Source organism: Eptatretus burgeri, chromosome 7, assembly GCF_056783735.1.
Source record: "Eptatretus burgeri isolate ZD-2024b chromosome 7, Ebu_testis_v1, whole genome shotgun sequence".
Classification (NCBI taxonomy): Eukaryota; Metazoa; Chordata; class Myxini; order Myxiniformes; family Myxinidae; genus Eptatretus; species Eptatretus burgeri.
Genome location: NC_140967.1, coordinates 38,900,574 through 38,916,209, shown reverse-complemented (window position 1 = coordinate 38,916,209; position 15,636 = coordinate 38,900,574). Strand labels below are relative to the sequence as shown.

General features: G+C 45.2%; 1 protein-coding gene across 11 annotated transcripts in view; it reads left to right on the top strand.

Annotated features, from left to right (window-relative positions):
• The window catches only part of BIRC6 (baculoviral IAP repeat containing 6), a 443,632-nt gene that overhangs the window by 184,220 nt on the left and 243,776 nt on the right, over nucleotides 1–15,636 (top strand). For all 11 annotated transcript variants that reach the window (XM_085888090.1, XM_085888088.1, XM_085888086.1 and 8 more), the window contains 10 exons: nucleotides 516–710; nucleotides 1,628–1,828; nucleotides 1,944–2,223; nucleotides 3,324–3,580; nucleotides 10,109–10,217; nucleotides 11,795–12,007; nucleotides 12,237–12,996; nucleotides 13,895–14,038; nucleotides 14,632–14,761; nucleotides 15,317–15,454. In XM_085888090.1, the coding sequence (XP_085744216.1) occupies nucleotides 516–710; nucleotides 1,628–1,828; nucleotides 1,944–2,223; nucleotides 3,324–3,580; nucleotides 10,109–10,217; nucleotides 11,795–12,007; nucleotides 12,237–12,996; nucleotides 13,895–14,038; nucleotides 14,632–14,761; nucleotides 15,317–15,454 (2,427 nt within the window). The remainder of the gene's footprint in view (nucleotides 1–515; nucleotides 711–1,627; nucleotides 1,829–1,943; nucleotides 2,224–3,323; nucleotides 3,581–10,108; nucleotides 10,218–11,794; nucleotides 12,008–12,236; nucleotides 12,997–13,894; nucleotides 14,039–14,631; nucleotides 14,762–15,316; nucleotides 15,455–15,636) is intronic.

Here is a 15,636-nt window from a genome sequence, read left to right as displayed (position 1 = left end):
ACACACACACATACACACACACACACACACACACACACACACACACACACACCCACACACACACACACACACACACACACACACACACACACACACACACACACACACACACACACACACACACACACACACACACACACACCCGGATCCAAGCCGAGTTTTTACTTCCATTCCCAGCACTATATAAAACCACCCAGCACTCGACACTCACCTTCCTTTTTACCTTTGGACCACATTATGGGGCCATGTTTGCAGAAATTGTGGCATTATGAACCCCATCTTTGTTTCAGTCTCATCTATGCATCTCTCTTCTCTCTCCTCCCTCCCAACCTTTTTCTTCTTTTCCTTAAACTCTCCTGCTCATCCCCTTTCTCTCTTTACATTTCTCAAGTTTCTTTTTCTCAACTTTCTTCTTCTGGAAATGAATGTGTTGTGGTTGGGGTTGGCTCTTGGTGAGGATGTCAAAATATAAATGGTGACGTATTGCTCACTGATGCTGAGACGCACGTGTGCAGGTGGTGTGCAGCTGATTTGCAACAACATGGTAACGAGCACTCGGGCAATGCTCAACACATCACGCAGCATGGTGTCCACTATAATGCGTTGCCTGGATGTCGGGCATGGACGTGGTGCCGATGGTAACATGCGTGCCAGATTCCTCGCTGCTGATACAGATGCCAGCGAAGGCTTGCACAACTTTGCTCCTTACGGTGGGTGAGGCCATGGTCATAATTATGTTACTTTTTCTGCTATTTATCAGACTGTGCAGTTTTGCAATGGTTTGCTGTTTCATCTTATTGTTTTTTAGGGGTTTTTTAAAACTTAAAAAAAAACTTTCCTATTTGTGTGTATGAAATTATTTTGTCAGCAATATTGCATTTCTCTTACTGCATCCCCTACCCTTACCACCAAGAGTGTCTAAAGCTGGATACAAGTCTGCGAGTAGGATGGCCAACTTAAAAAATCCATCAGTAGCAAGTTGTAGTTTTTCATCGCATAAATATATTTTCTGATCAGTCATTAATAATGAGTCCTTTTTGACATTGTGCTTTTATTGGGTTACGTAATGGTCACCAAGTGGTTCCGTGTGACCTTTGCATTCTGTTGGCATTGGTCCAGTGATCCCACCCATTAGTATCATGGCAAGAAATCAAAAAAATGATCACAAAATTAGTCACATTCAATATCATTGAAGAAGATGAGAATAGAACAACAAAATTTGCAGGAGTCTGGTGCCGGTTCTTTCTGCCGAAGCTTTCAATTTTATTTTTAAGGAATGGACAATGCCCTATCTTGAAAAGCCTTCTTATAAGCAACACTGAGGAGTATGCTGGCCAAATCAGGCTGTCGTCAGAAAATTCAAAACAACTTGCTGCTCACTTCATGCTCTTGAAGATGCCTCTACATCCAGTTGGCCATCCTGCTCCGACTCTATGCTCCAAGTTTGGCGCACGTGGGAATACAGTAAAAGCCATCATCTACCTGAGGAGACATCGATATACTTCTATATGAATTATATTGACATTGATAGACAATGGATAATTCAATACAGTATTGGGATCCTGGCATTGGAGGTATGTGCTCAGTTGTGAACACAAAACGGGTCAACCCGAATGTGCTCTTGCAGGCACAATTACCTCAACCAGCCCGACGGCACAGCCAGCTGAGGTGCTGCTGCAAGCGACACCACCGCATCGACGGGCACGATCTGCAGCCTGGTCATACATCTTCCTCCCTGAAGAATCTTGGTGTGACCTGACAGTGCATTTGCCTGCTGCCATCTTGCTTCGAGAGATCCACATTCAACCACACATTGCCTCTCTTGCCAGTATGATGCTGGGATTTTGGATTGGAATGGGAACATTCGCGAGTATATTTGTTCAACTTGTGGCTATGTGGATTTGCAACCTCATCTGTATTCTTTCTCCTTTTCTGATCCCAAGCTTGCCCGGCCGCTGTGTCGGTTGAAGTGAGTGCCGATGGTGTCAACATGCTGCCAGTAGCCTCACCAGTGGTCACGGCGGGTCAGACCTACATTAAGCTGCAGCTCGTGCATGCCGAGGTGGTCACTGCAGTGTGTCTGCGGCTGCACCGGCCTCGTGACTCTGGCACGTTGGGCCTGTCACAGATCAAGCTTCTTGGCCTCACAGCATTTGGCTGCATGTCTTGCTCAGCAGTCACAAACCCCTTTCTTCCCACAGAGGATCAAGTTTCCAAATCGAGGTGAAAATAAAAGACTTTTGCCGATTTGTATTCCTACATTTCTCCCTCTTACCCCCCATCATTTTTCCCCAACACATATTGCTTTCTTCAATTACCAAGTGCTAATTTGGTTTTTAACAGTGAATGAGTTTGCTTTCTACAGTGTGTAAGGTTAATTTTCTAGATCAAACATTGAATTTAAATGCAGGATGAAGACATTTTTTGAGACCACACTATGACATAAATTCCAATGACATTTTATCGAAGATAGTAGCAGTTTAGGGATTTTGAACCTGAGACTCTAGCATCACGAGTTCAGGTAGGAAAGCGAAACAGGCCAACCCAAACACTTCTTATTACTGCGATATTTAAATGCAAAGGTGTTCTGGTTGATGTAAATAAGAATTGAACGGTAGAAGATGAAATGTCAAAATACCGACGATGTAAAAGTCGAGAAAATATGGACAATACAAATAAGGAGGTGTGGATAGTTGGAAAACAGTGAAAAGGAAGGGCTGAAGAACACGTTGATGAGGTTGGTCGCACTAAATATTATGAATGTAGCTGCTAAGAATTGGAGTTACGGAGATGGCTATGGGCTGCTACGCTGACATAGCAGTTTGTCTCTGTTCTGTAATCATTGGCAATTTTGCAGTGTTCATTCTTGAGGTGTGTTCTTTCAGGTCTTCTGAGTCCTGTTTTGCATCTGTTAGCAAACTTCTGCTGATTGACACTCCTGGTGCGCTTTAAGCTAATTATGACATTGATGTACTTGACATTGCAGAGACACCCCGGCCTGTACACTTTAACAGGTGCAGAGCCACTGCAACATAACCATATCATCAGAATTGGGCGGTTGGGGGTTGGGGTGGGGTTGGGGGGGGGTCGAGGGTTGTCAAAGCTCAAATTGAGTTTTATTGTGAATTTGATTTATGTACTTTTTAATGTTAGTGATAGCCTGTTTTTCCATGAAATCCTAAGGTGATGACAATCCCTGACTATCTCAAAGATATTTTTCCCCTAATTCCATTTGATACTGTTCCGAATTCGAGTTGTGATGGTTACTTCACGCTGCAACACTCTTAAGGTCTCGCACATCTTATTTCATCTCTTAACCTTAGCATTGGCTGGCTGCGGCTGCTGCACCACTGCATGACGCACGTTGCAGATCTGGAGGGCCCCATGGCGAGCGCTGCTGCCCCCACAGCCAACCTGCTGCAGACATGTGCCGCACTCCTTGTGTCGCCGTACTGTGGAATGCACGCACCCAGCATCGAGGCCGTGCTTATTGGACTTGGCCTGCAGTCCACATCAATGGGCCTGCGACTTGTGTATACACTGCTTCGTGATGGCGCTTCTTGCATGACACACCCGGCCGGTACAGCTTCCCATTTTCTTTTCTCCTTTAATTTTTCTTTTCCCAAATTCACCTTCTTAATCCCCCACTCTCCCTTGCCAAACTTTTATTTGCACAATATGTGGATTAGTTTTTAAGGGACATTGTGCAAGTAACGCTTTGAGATTTAAAAACATGAAGATAGAGGTAGAGGTGGAGGGAGTGTCAGATGATCCATGAAGTCAGAAAACCATTCATTTGCTTACAGGTTAAGATTTTTACTGTGTGTGTGTGTGTGTGTGTGTGTGTGTGTGTGTGTGTGTGTGTGTGTGTGTGTGTGTGTGTGTGTGTCTCCGTCCTGTGTCCTGTGTGTGCAAGTCAAATATTATCAATGGTATTCTTTACTCAAATTGTGTGTCAATGATGTGACTTGAATTGACTAGCCTATTTAGTCCATTGTAGGATGAAGGCCTCCATCAACAAGGTTCGTTCTGTTCCATTTAATACAATTTGAGGCCATGATACCCCAGTAAACCTTTCAATCTCATCTCTCCTCATCTTTGGTCTACTTTTGTTTCTTCTCTGGCCTTCTCTCGGTTGCTAGCTTGTAATTACTCTTGTCCACTAGTTGTCTGTTGTTTTTGCCATGTATCCAGTGCAGTTCCATTTCACTTTTTTGATTGTGACCAGGATATCAAGGAATTTTTGTATTCTGTCTGATCCGTTTGGTGTGACGATGACAAATTGATTCAATATTGGTGAGAATCACAATCTGCGGTATAATTTTTTTTAATTTTTCAAATGATTCGTCGCCATTGAGAGATGTTGTCAAAAAGAATACATAGCATGATATTTCAAAGAGTTGTGGACGAGTTTTGACAAAACTTTTTTAAAATTTTATACACTGTCGAGGCTCGTATGAGAGCGAACACACAGAAACGCACAACAAGGGGAGCAGGAGACAAAAGGGGCGGGAGAGGGAAGCACAAAACAGTGGGGAACAAAGACATGAGGAGATCTGTGGAAGGGAGAGGGATGGGGTGGGTATATTGGGTAAACAATATGGTACTTCAGGGACTTTCAGGAAGGAAAGCAGGGAATTTGAAGGAGGTGGGTTTGGGGTGTATTAGCGGGGTTAGAAAAGATCATGGTTTTGGATGGGGGAGGATAAGAGATGGTGGTGAACAGTTGTTTTGAAGACCTGGAGGGAAGAATAGGATTGAAGGGAGTGCGGGAATTTGTTCCAAAGGTGGGAAAAAAGAAAGAGTGAAGGTGAGCAGTGATTCTTGATTTTGGTAATTTTACCAGGAGGGGTGAAAAATATGGTGGGGGGGGTACAAAAGAGGAATGAAAGAGTGAAGGTGAACTTGGTGGATGAGTTGGTTCGGTGACAAGAATATGTCGATTCGATTTCGTTTCAGGTCCAGATCCAGATCCGACCTTTCAGTGGGATACAAAATGTAAACTGTTCAGCCTGGCGGAGGCATGTGCTCTACCGAGTGTCGTTTTAGTTCATTTCATTTGTTTGTTTGTGTGCGTACGTGTAATACATTGCTTTCAAATACTGTGCACTTGTGATGAACTGCCAAGGATATTTGGTGGTTCTTTGTTTATTTATCCTCTTTCTGGGGTTATCTTTATTCATTACCATGCGAAGTAAAAAGCACGGTTAAGCAATTGGTTCATGTCTGTCTGTCCATCCGTCCATCCGTCTTATCAGTTTATGATTGTCATTTTGTGATCGAGGAACAGCTTATTTATATTCAATGTGATATTTTGAACACAAATTGGAACATGAATAGAAAGATGAGTTTGCCGTTTCACTCTGTTGGCTCTGAATTTGTCCTGATCACACGTGCGCATCGAGGAGTGAGATAATATTTTAACTCTGTCATGCTGTTAACCAACATCACATGGTTTGACTGAGCATGTCATCCATCCAAAGTCGGCAAAATGAGTATCAGCTTACTGGAAACGGGGCATTGCATCAGCTGCACAGCTGCACCCCCAGCAATTATGCAACCAGCAGGCACCGGCTGCAAACGAAATAATAAAGCTTTATTGTATGTTTTTAATAACTATTTTATTCATGAAAATAAATAGTACAAAAACAATGCACAAACATGTCAATTAAGGGGACAGTTTGGACAAATTTTAAAGCTGAAGTCCCTAACCCTATTTTTCTCATTATCCCCTAAGTTTGCGGATTGATGACCTCAATGTCCCAAATTATCCAAGATGGTAGTAGCTCTGTTAGGCGAGCAGTGATTCAGAAGCGAGGTCCGACGGGTTAGTTTGAATGTGGGATCAATGGGGTGGGGGAGACCGGGAGAAGGGTCAAAGTGGTGGAGATGATGTAGATAAGGGGTTTGGAAGTGAGGAAGGGAGGGATCGAGACGGAGGGAGGGCGAGACCGAGACGGAAGGAGGGAGAGACCGAGACGGAAGGAGGGAGAGACTGAGACGGAGTGAGGGAGAGACCGCGACGGAGGGAGGGAGAGACCACGACGGAGGGAGGGAGAGACTGCGATGGAGGGAGGGGGAGACAAAAGTAGACGGAGGGAGGGAGAGGCCCCGACGGAGGGAGGGAGAGGTCAGCCCATTGTCCTTCTCCACTCATGAGGCTCCCTCGTTGAGAGAATATAGTGAGGAAGATCAGCGTAAGGAAAACGAGGCACATGTCCATACAGTCACAGCTGATGCTCAGGGACAATGCAGGTAACAAATCTCATTTGAGTCTCTCTCAGCAACCACTTGTTGGCCACAAAGTCCGACCAGCGATAGCCAAGGATTCTCCGAAGAGACCTGGCACCAAAGAAATTAAGTCTTCGTCTCATATCCCTGGTCAGAGTCCAAGTCTCTCATCCGTAGAGCAAGACTGGAAGCACCAAGGACCTGAATACTCAGACTCTCGTCCTTCTGCACAGGTATCAACAGTGTCACACCCCATGATACAGTGAATCCATGACTCCCCAGGCCTGACCCAGACGTCTATTGAACTCTGGCTCACAACCAGCAGAGACATGAATATCATTGCCAAGTTAAGTGAATCTCTCCGTAACCTCAACATCTTCACCACAAACAGGCACAGACAGGACTGCAGCATCCAAGATGTCATTGAAAGCCTGGATCTTCGTTTTGACCCAGGAAACTCGCAATCCCAGTGGCTCCGACTCCTTATTCAGCACCTCAAGGGCCCACAAAAGGATCTCCAGAGTCCTCGCAAAGATGACTGCATCATCTGCAAAATCAAGGCCAGAGATCTTGACATTCCCAAACGACGCACCACAGCTGGATCTCTCCAACATCCTCCCCAGAATCCAGTCCTTACAAGCGCTGAAAAGTGTTGGGGCCAGTACACACCCCTGATGAACTCCAGTAACAACTGGAAACAAGTGGTGCCAGGCACAACAAATCCCACCCATTTAAGGCATAAAGTTATTTTGGGGATCAAATTAAAATTTGATAGATCGTTAACCTGAATGTTGATTATAAGGAATAGAATAAGGAATATTTTAGTCTTAGTTTGAAGTCAATTAAACCATTTTTGACGAAGTTATGACCGCATAATGATTTTGACCTTTCAAGGCCACGTAAGGTCAAAGGTCATGGTATCAAATGAAAGCCAATAAAGGACTTGATATATGTCTTCCTTAGTAAACACGCATATTCCTCACCTTTTTTGATTTATAATGGAAAGTTTGCAATTTTGACCGATGACCATGACCCCCAAAACTTCGGACCCGACCGATCTTCACAAATATGCATTTTTCACTATCGGAATGGGGAGGATTATAAGTGACAAATAGAATAAGGTTCACTTTAAGCTTAGTTTGAAGTAAATCAGATCATTTTTGACAAAGTTATGAGCAAAAAACGATTTTGATATTTTCGTGACCTTGACCTTTGATCCAATTGGACCCAAAAGTTAATGGGGTCATCCAAGGTTCATTGCCCATCTGTGGATTAAATTTGATAGTGTTTGCTAAAGCCGTTTTTCCGTAAAGTTGCTAACAGACAGACAGACAGACAAACAAACCGGACGATTACAATATCCCGCTCCCTCCCTCCGGGAGGCGGGATCATAAGTTGGAGATGGTATCACCACATATCACAGCATTCTCAGTACCAGAGTATAGTTCAGACATCAGATTAATCAGTTTTGGTGGAACCCCACAAAGACCAGGAATCCTCCAGAGGGCAATCCCGATTGACTGAATCGAATGCTTCACAAAGATAAAAATCGGCCACAAGCAGCCCCTGCCGAAACTTTCGTCTACGTTGGGTGAGGACCCGAAGGACAAGGATGCAGTCAATCATTGACCTCTTTGGTGTAAAGCCTGAATGCTGTGAACCTGGTGCTCAAGCAGATGGTGGCAAACCCGATCAAGAATTATCCGTGCCTTGCCCGGCACTGAAAGCAGCGTCACCCCTCAGTCGTGGTTGCACTCCTGGCGATCACCCTTCCCTTTCAAGAGAGGAACAACAAGGCTCCTCTTCCAGTCAGTTGGGATGATGCCTGTGTTCCAGGCAGAGCACAGAACTGCTTGCAATGACATGAGAACAGCATTTCCTCCAGCCTCGAGAAGTTCAGCATGGATACCACAGATCCCAGGAGCTTGACCCCATTTCAACTGGTTCACCACAGCCTGTGTTTCCACAAATTAAGGTGGATCACAGTTGATTGGAGGGTCAGCAATAGGGGGAAGTGGAGGAGGGGTGGTTATGCCTGGCTCTGCAACTCTGTTCAATGGTATTCAGTGTCCCTTGAGAGACAAAATTCTTCTTCACCCTGAGGTGAGTTCCAAGACATCCACCGGCAATATCAAGGATGGTGGTTTTGAAGGCACTCCACAACTCTTCAGGATTCCTCAAAGCACTCAGACCCCCCAACTCCCTAGTCAGTCTGTTCACAAACGCCTCAGCTACCCTCTCATCCTTGAGCTTGCCAACATCCAGCCTTGGCTGGGATGGTGCCATTCTCGCAGATTTAAGGTGCAACTTCAGTGTTGCTGCAACAAGCCTGTGGTCAGTATTGAGGAACTGAGTAATCGAGTAGGCCCTGCAGTTCTGGATCATCCTCCATCGACCATCAACGTGCACATGGTCAATCTCCTTTGCCACATCACCAGCGTTGAAATACCAAGTCCAGCGATGAGGCTGTAGGCGCTGAAACCATGAAACAGCCACCCTAAGTCCATGACTTCTTGCAAAGTCAAGGAACTTGGTGCTATTCTGGTTCACAGTTTGAGACCCATGGGGACCAATGCATGTCTCATAACCATTACTATCACTTCCAGTCGACGCAATCAAATCCCCCAAGAAGAGAAGAGTATCTCGCCTGCGGCACTGATCAACCATAGATTTGAGGGTAGCATCGAATGCGTCCTTTGCAGTGAGATCTCTCACCTCAGTCGGACCATATACAGAGACCAGAGAAACGACAACCAAGGAGTGACGAATCCTTCATCTCATGCACTTGTTGACCGGTGTTACCTCAATTACAATTGGAATTAGCTTATTGGACACAGCTAGAGCAACTCCTTGGGTATGGCAACCATCAGTTCGACCAGACCAATAGTAGGTGTAATCGCCCGCCATGATCTTGCCACTATCCAGTCTCCGAACCACAGAGAGTGCTGCAATACCGATGTTAAACGCTTGAGCTCAGATGATATCAGAGGCAGATGATCATCCTCTCTTAGGGATAGGACATTCCAGGCACCCACCCAAAGGGACCGCCCTCAGGTTAACCCAAGGAGACTGCCGTCTGGTGGACGACACCTCAGCACCACCCCGACACACACTACCGCAATCTGACCCATGAAGGTTACCCCGTGGTTTTCCTCCAATCATCAAAGAGTGGGGGTCCGCAGGATTTGCCCCAATCCCATCATCCGGTGAGCTGCCCTCTTGCGCAGGAGGTACTCCCATGGATTGGGTTTTCAATTTTTTTTTTCGTTTTTCTTATGTTTTGTGGAATGAAGGGTTTTACGGTGGCTGGAGTGCAAATCCTGCCACCAACTTCCTCAAAAAAGTTACCAACTGCAGGAGGATGTCTGCAGACACTGTGGGGCACTAGATATGGATGGCTGTTGGCTCACAAGGAGCTTCTCTGCCCTTTGTCAGGTTTTTTTTTTTTTAATCCTGCTGCGTGTCCATATACAGATTACAGTGGTTAAAACAAAGTCAAGGTACCAGCGTTTCCAAAAAATGTATTTGTCTCAGAAATTGCTTCGGTGGCTGTTGAAATTAACATTTTATGGTTGGTTTTGTTCTGGAAGGTGGGATTGAACGATGGTGAAGCATATTTGACATCATACTGCTGAGCTGTTGGCAGTCCTTAAAAATGATTTCTCGCAAGTACATAAGAAAATAGAAGGTGCTTGTACAGACGTATCCTTTTTAGATGATGAGATAAATTTCTGAACACAATGTGTTTTTTTTTTCTCGCTCCTCTGTGCTGTTTGCACTAGTCATTGATTTTTGAAAAAAATTATTGATTTTCAGCATGAAATGATGATGTGCAAGTTGAGTACATCATTTGCCTTCACTTTCTGCCTTGTGTCAGATTTGAATAGCCCGCTACTGATGGGCCGCCTGAACGGCCTGTCATCAGACTCGACGGTGGACATTGTATTCCAGCTGGGAACGACGCAAGACACCGGAACCCGTGAGAGGTAAAGTATCCCGTGTGTGTGTGTGTGTGTGTGTGTGTGTGTGTGTGTGTGTGTGTGTGTGTGTGTGTGTGTGTGTGTGTGTGTGTGTGTGTGTGTGTGTGTGTGTGTGTGTGTGTGTGTGTGTGTGTTTTGAATATCATTCTTGCAGTCATTTCTCTAGAATTACATTTGTAATAGTGACTTGCTGCACTTTTTGCCTTGCATTTTGTGTAAACGCAGCCGATGAGATTTGTTTTTGTGTGATGCCATCGAACGCCATTGCTCTACAGTATTGGGGAACTCGTGCTGCTTAGCGATGGCGTAATTTAGGGCATGTCGGTCTTGGACGACACTTGCGGGTTCTCCTTGTGCAATACGAGAGCCGCGAGGAATGGGGAGTGTCTGTCTCTTCAATCACGGCTTGCATCCTGCTGCACGGCCTTGTTTTATTGGGACTTGTCTTTCCTGCTGCAAGGCAGGTTGTTTTCATTTGAAGGAGACTTTCTTCCAGCCTCTGTGTCTGTATCTGGTCGCTCTCCAGCCACCGTTACTCGTTTTTGTGTTGTAACCCCTCCCTCCATCCCCCATACCCTTTGGGAGTTTGTAAACCTGCTGTTCTTTGTCATTTAGCTCCTTCATCATCCTAAACCGTTGTATTTTAAAAAAAAAATGAAACCAGCCTCTTCTAAAACTGAGACAACACTGTAATTGCTGCAGTATTAAATCCTATATTTGCAGATATAAGTGTAGAGAGAGTTAATTCGAAGCAAGAAAAGGATGTTACAATGCAAGTCAAGACGGGCAACAAATCTCAGTGAGAAAAGCAACAAGACCCTCATGCCTTTAACGGCTCTTGCACATCACTAATGCCTACCCGGATAGAAGGACGAATTGGATGGGAAGATCCCCTCACCAAAATTCACATTCAATTTGCTGTTCACGGCAGCGAAATGAGATTCATGAAAGGTGGAACCTTTTCATAACCAGATCTGGCATCAATTGCAGAGCTCATTTGTAATTACAGTGTAATATAATTGGAGGTGTTACGGCAACTCAGTTGCAAATCAAACTGACCCAAGTCGGGCAGCAACAAAACATGTCAGCTGAAAGAAGTGATGAACCTGAGGTTCTTTGTTATTAAAGTCTATCTTTCCTTGCTCTTCGTCATTTGTAATTAATATCTTTTCTGTCGTCGTCGGTGGATCATTTTGCACTTGGGATGGCATATTGCACGGAAGTGCTCGAAAGGTATTTGATGTGGATGCGGCTCCAAACGTCTTGCTACATTTCGGTGGCAGCATCGGATATTGGGAGGGGGGAGGTGATGGCATGGGAGAGGGTGGGGGATTGGGGGGAGTATTTACAAGCGATATTGTCATATGATTTTGTTTATTCACTGTTGAACAAACACAAAAAATGCCTTTTTATCTACATTGATGTGCGAGCATGGATGAGTGGACATAGCTGCTATTTATATTGTGGAACTTCCTTTTCTAGAGGTGCTGAGTTCTCTTGATCACAGCACCGATGTTGGACTGGTGCTGAGCTGATTATTAAGTTGCTTTGTGCTCAGGTTATGGGTGTGTATATGTGTGCAGGGTAAAGGCCCTGATAAGTTGGGTCAAGGACTGTGCACAGCTGGCAGTGCGAAACTCAAATTCACCAACAAGCCCGGCCTTAGCTCCTCATGAGCGCGGTTTACTGGCACCTTCCCCCTCACACGTGCATTGCATAGCAGCTGTTTTGTGGTACAGCCTGGAGCAGCAGGTTGAGTACGACCTTCCTGGAATGATGGGCCCAGAGCTTTTCCAGTGAGTTGCCGTTTCTATGCAAATTTTCCACTTTGCTCAAACACCCCTCAGTTCATCCTCTTTGCATCATCCTTCTTCATGACATGTGTTGGATGCATTGATGTTTCACTTTTTTTTTGCAAATGTCAGACAAGTTGAGAAGACCCACCGTTTTGTGCATGCTTGCGTGTGTATGTGCATAACCCTTCCATATTTTGTTGCATGCTTTCCCTCAAATTTGCTTTTGCAGGGTGGTTTTGTCCTGGTCCTCGAGCCTGCCTTCGGCTTTGCCACTAAAAAAGGCAGTGGACTGGCTCCTTTGTGCTCTCTGCCACGTTCAGCCAGTCAACTTTGCCACGCTACTCACCTCGCTCGGTGTGCCTCGCCTTCGTGCACGTTCCAGTCCTTCCGCTGCTGTAGCTGCTGGCTTGTCTCTCACGGACGACACTAAGAAGGCCGGTCTGCGTGCTGGGCAGACTGACGATTCTAAACGTGGTGCAGCTCTGGCGTTGGCGTCCTTGGATGCTGGACAACTCGCAACACTCGCTGCAGCTTCCCAGTCACCAGAGGCCACGCAACAGCTTCTTGACTCCGGATTCCCAGCCTGCCTGGCCCGTGCACTCGTCGATTGCTGTTTGGGTCTCATCTCAACCGAACAGCCTCAATTTGAAGAACTGTTAGTAGCCAGCAAACCTCCAAGCCTGACAGCCAGAATGATTGCCCCAGTGCTCCGATTTTTCACTGAAGTGGGGAGTAGTCATTCGATGAAGGACTGGCTCGGAGGCCCCGAAGGACAGCCAATGTGGTCGGCACTGCTGTCTTTACTCTGCCATGCATCTGTGCCAGCTGCGATGAGTGTGACGCCAGGCACAGCTCTACGTTGTTCGCAGCTACCCCCGGCTGATGGCGTGTTGAGTACACAAGGACGCAGCAGCGTAGAGAATGCAGCAGTGGCCTTTTTTGCACAGTGCATTTGCTGCCACCCTGCAAATCAAAAGCTGATGGCACAGGTAACGACCACGACTCATTCACAAGCAAAATGATTTTTTCGTTTTGGATTGAAAAACTCTTTAATTTTTATGCCTCTGCAGCCGAAGGCCGGAGGCATTACAATGTTTTGGGTTGTCTGTCCGGCTGTGTGTCTATGTATCCGTCTGTCTATCCATTGCCAGTTAATGTTTTTAAAGCACGATAATTTGGGAACCACTAAAGGGATTTCTATCAAACTTGTCACGAGTATGAAATGTAATATAAAGAGGAACTGATGAGATTTTCTGTTCAAAATGTCAAAGGCCTATGGTCATGTGACCTTTAATTGAAAACATTTCAACCACGAGATAACTCGTCAGAGATCTCAACCAAACTTGGTACAAATATCGACTGTAATACAAAGATTAACGGATTCAATTTTGGGTTCAATAGGTCAACGGCAACATGGCCGTGAAGATCATTTTGTCGACCGTAACTCGAGTTAGAAACATGTGATTTCTCTCTTCGACTTATCTCTCATGCGCTCTCTCGTGTGACCATTCATTTACATCAAATGCAATAGCGGGTTGACATCTAATGCGGGCAGAGGCATATCCACCGACGCATTCTCGTCAAATTATATTTTCCACTTCTCTTTTAATGCACCACTATCACTCCCTCCTCTCACCCTCCCAGATTCTCCCCTTTCCTCCAATTTATTTTCCTTCCTCTGTGCCTGCCCTTTGGTGTGTTCCTCTCCTCTTTGTCATCCGTCTAACCTTCAGTGGCCCCGATCCTTTTCATTTACCGAATTCTTCCCTTTTTCTTTCGATTCTTCATCGACTAGTTTTCTTGGTAACTGGATTCCTTTCCTCTTTTACCTCCATATTGTCTTCCTTTCTCCCATTTCAAATGTTGATGTGTATACAACTGCTGCAGGTTCTGTGTGAGCTCTTCCAGACATCAGCTCCGCGTGGAAACATGTCCATGCCTGGAACCATTTCCGGCTTTGCACGGCGCCTCTTCTTGCAGCTCATGCTTGAGGATGAAAACGTCACTGTGTTCCTGCAATCTCCCTGCCCGGTACACATTCCTCATTTACTGTTGGTTTATTTATTGCGCTCGCAGTACAATGAAATGCTTCTTGTGCATAAAGCCTTCGAAGATGACTGTTGGCACATTGGCCCAAAGTGTTCCTCACACAGCGGTCTTTTAATTAATTAATTAATTAATTTTTTTGAGACTCAGCACTTGGCAGGGAGTGGCAGTCATAAGTGCATAATAGAATGGATCTGCATGAAAGTGGTAATGCACACCCTCGCCTTGAAGTTGCTCGTCAATTGAACACAAACCTTGCAGCTCCGTTTAGACACAATGTCGTAAACAAATGACTGAAAAAGCTTTTGTTTTGCCCTTTACACGAGGAATGGTACAAAGCAAATTGCACATGCGTTCGTCGAGTTGCAAAGCATGATGTTTGATGGTTGTTCCTTCGACATCAAAGCATTGCATTTCGTAAACTCTTATTTGCATTCGCACAGACCATGACGAGACATTGGTCATGAATCTGAAGTATTTGCTGAAACGAGTTTAGGAGCTTGGGAGGAGACTGTTTCACGATGCCAGAACATTGATTGATGACTTTGAATGAATGTAATGCTGTCTTTGCTCCACAGCTGTACAAAGGACGCGTAAACGCCATTAGCCACGTAGTTCAGCATCCCACTTATGGTGCAGGCCACAAGTTTCGCACCATGTCTCTCACCGTCTCTGCCACTCTGGCCAACGTGTTGAACAGAGTCTCAGGTATTCCAGGCCTCTTTGCTCTTCATTTTGTGAAATGGAATCCCCTTATCACTCATCTGAACTTGAACCTTTTTTGTTAGAATGAGCCTGAAATCTTAAATTTATTTGGTAATTAGCCTCAATTCATTGAATTAACTATTAGCTCTGATGTAGTTTTCTTCATTATTTGCAGATTAATGAACTTACCTATTGTGATGACTTACCCCCCCCCCCCGCCCATCCCCCCCATGTACGTACATATGTTTGTTTGAGTTGCATTTGCTCAAACACATGTGCGTGTTGGTCCCAAGTATATCTCGAGCTTTTCTGCCTGTGCGATAAATATTACAACGGTGATTAAAAAATGTGTAAATTCACAATGTTTTGCATTGTTGACCGAGCATAATGAACCACAGGCTGTCATTTTTCACACGCTAGAGTACTGGAACCACCCAAGCCTTGTACACATTCAAAACACCTTGATGTAATGATAAGAGGCCAGCTCGAGGCCTCAGCAAGAAATCTCAGCATTTATCAGAACACATCTTGATTTGCAAGGCCGTTTGTGCTTCACAGACACGCCTCGGATCACGGCCAAACTGTTTGATGGCTTTCACGACGAAGCAGACAAAAACCAGTCGAAGCGCAAGGAAAAAGGAGAACTGGATTCTGGAATGTCTGACACTTACGGCTACGCCGTCGTCGTGGCTTCTGGTATGGGTGAAAAACGGGTCGGAGTGCTGGATGCTTGGTGGGCAAATGTGATGTTCTTGCTGCTGTTGCTGTTGTTTTCCATTGACTGGTAGTGAGATAAAGTACCCGTTGTTAAATGAAGTGAAAAACATCTGCCATTAAACCACGCTCTAACTCGGTGCCATGTTGATGTGGTGTGCATA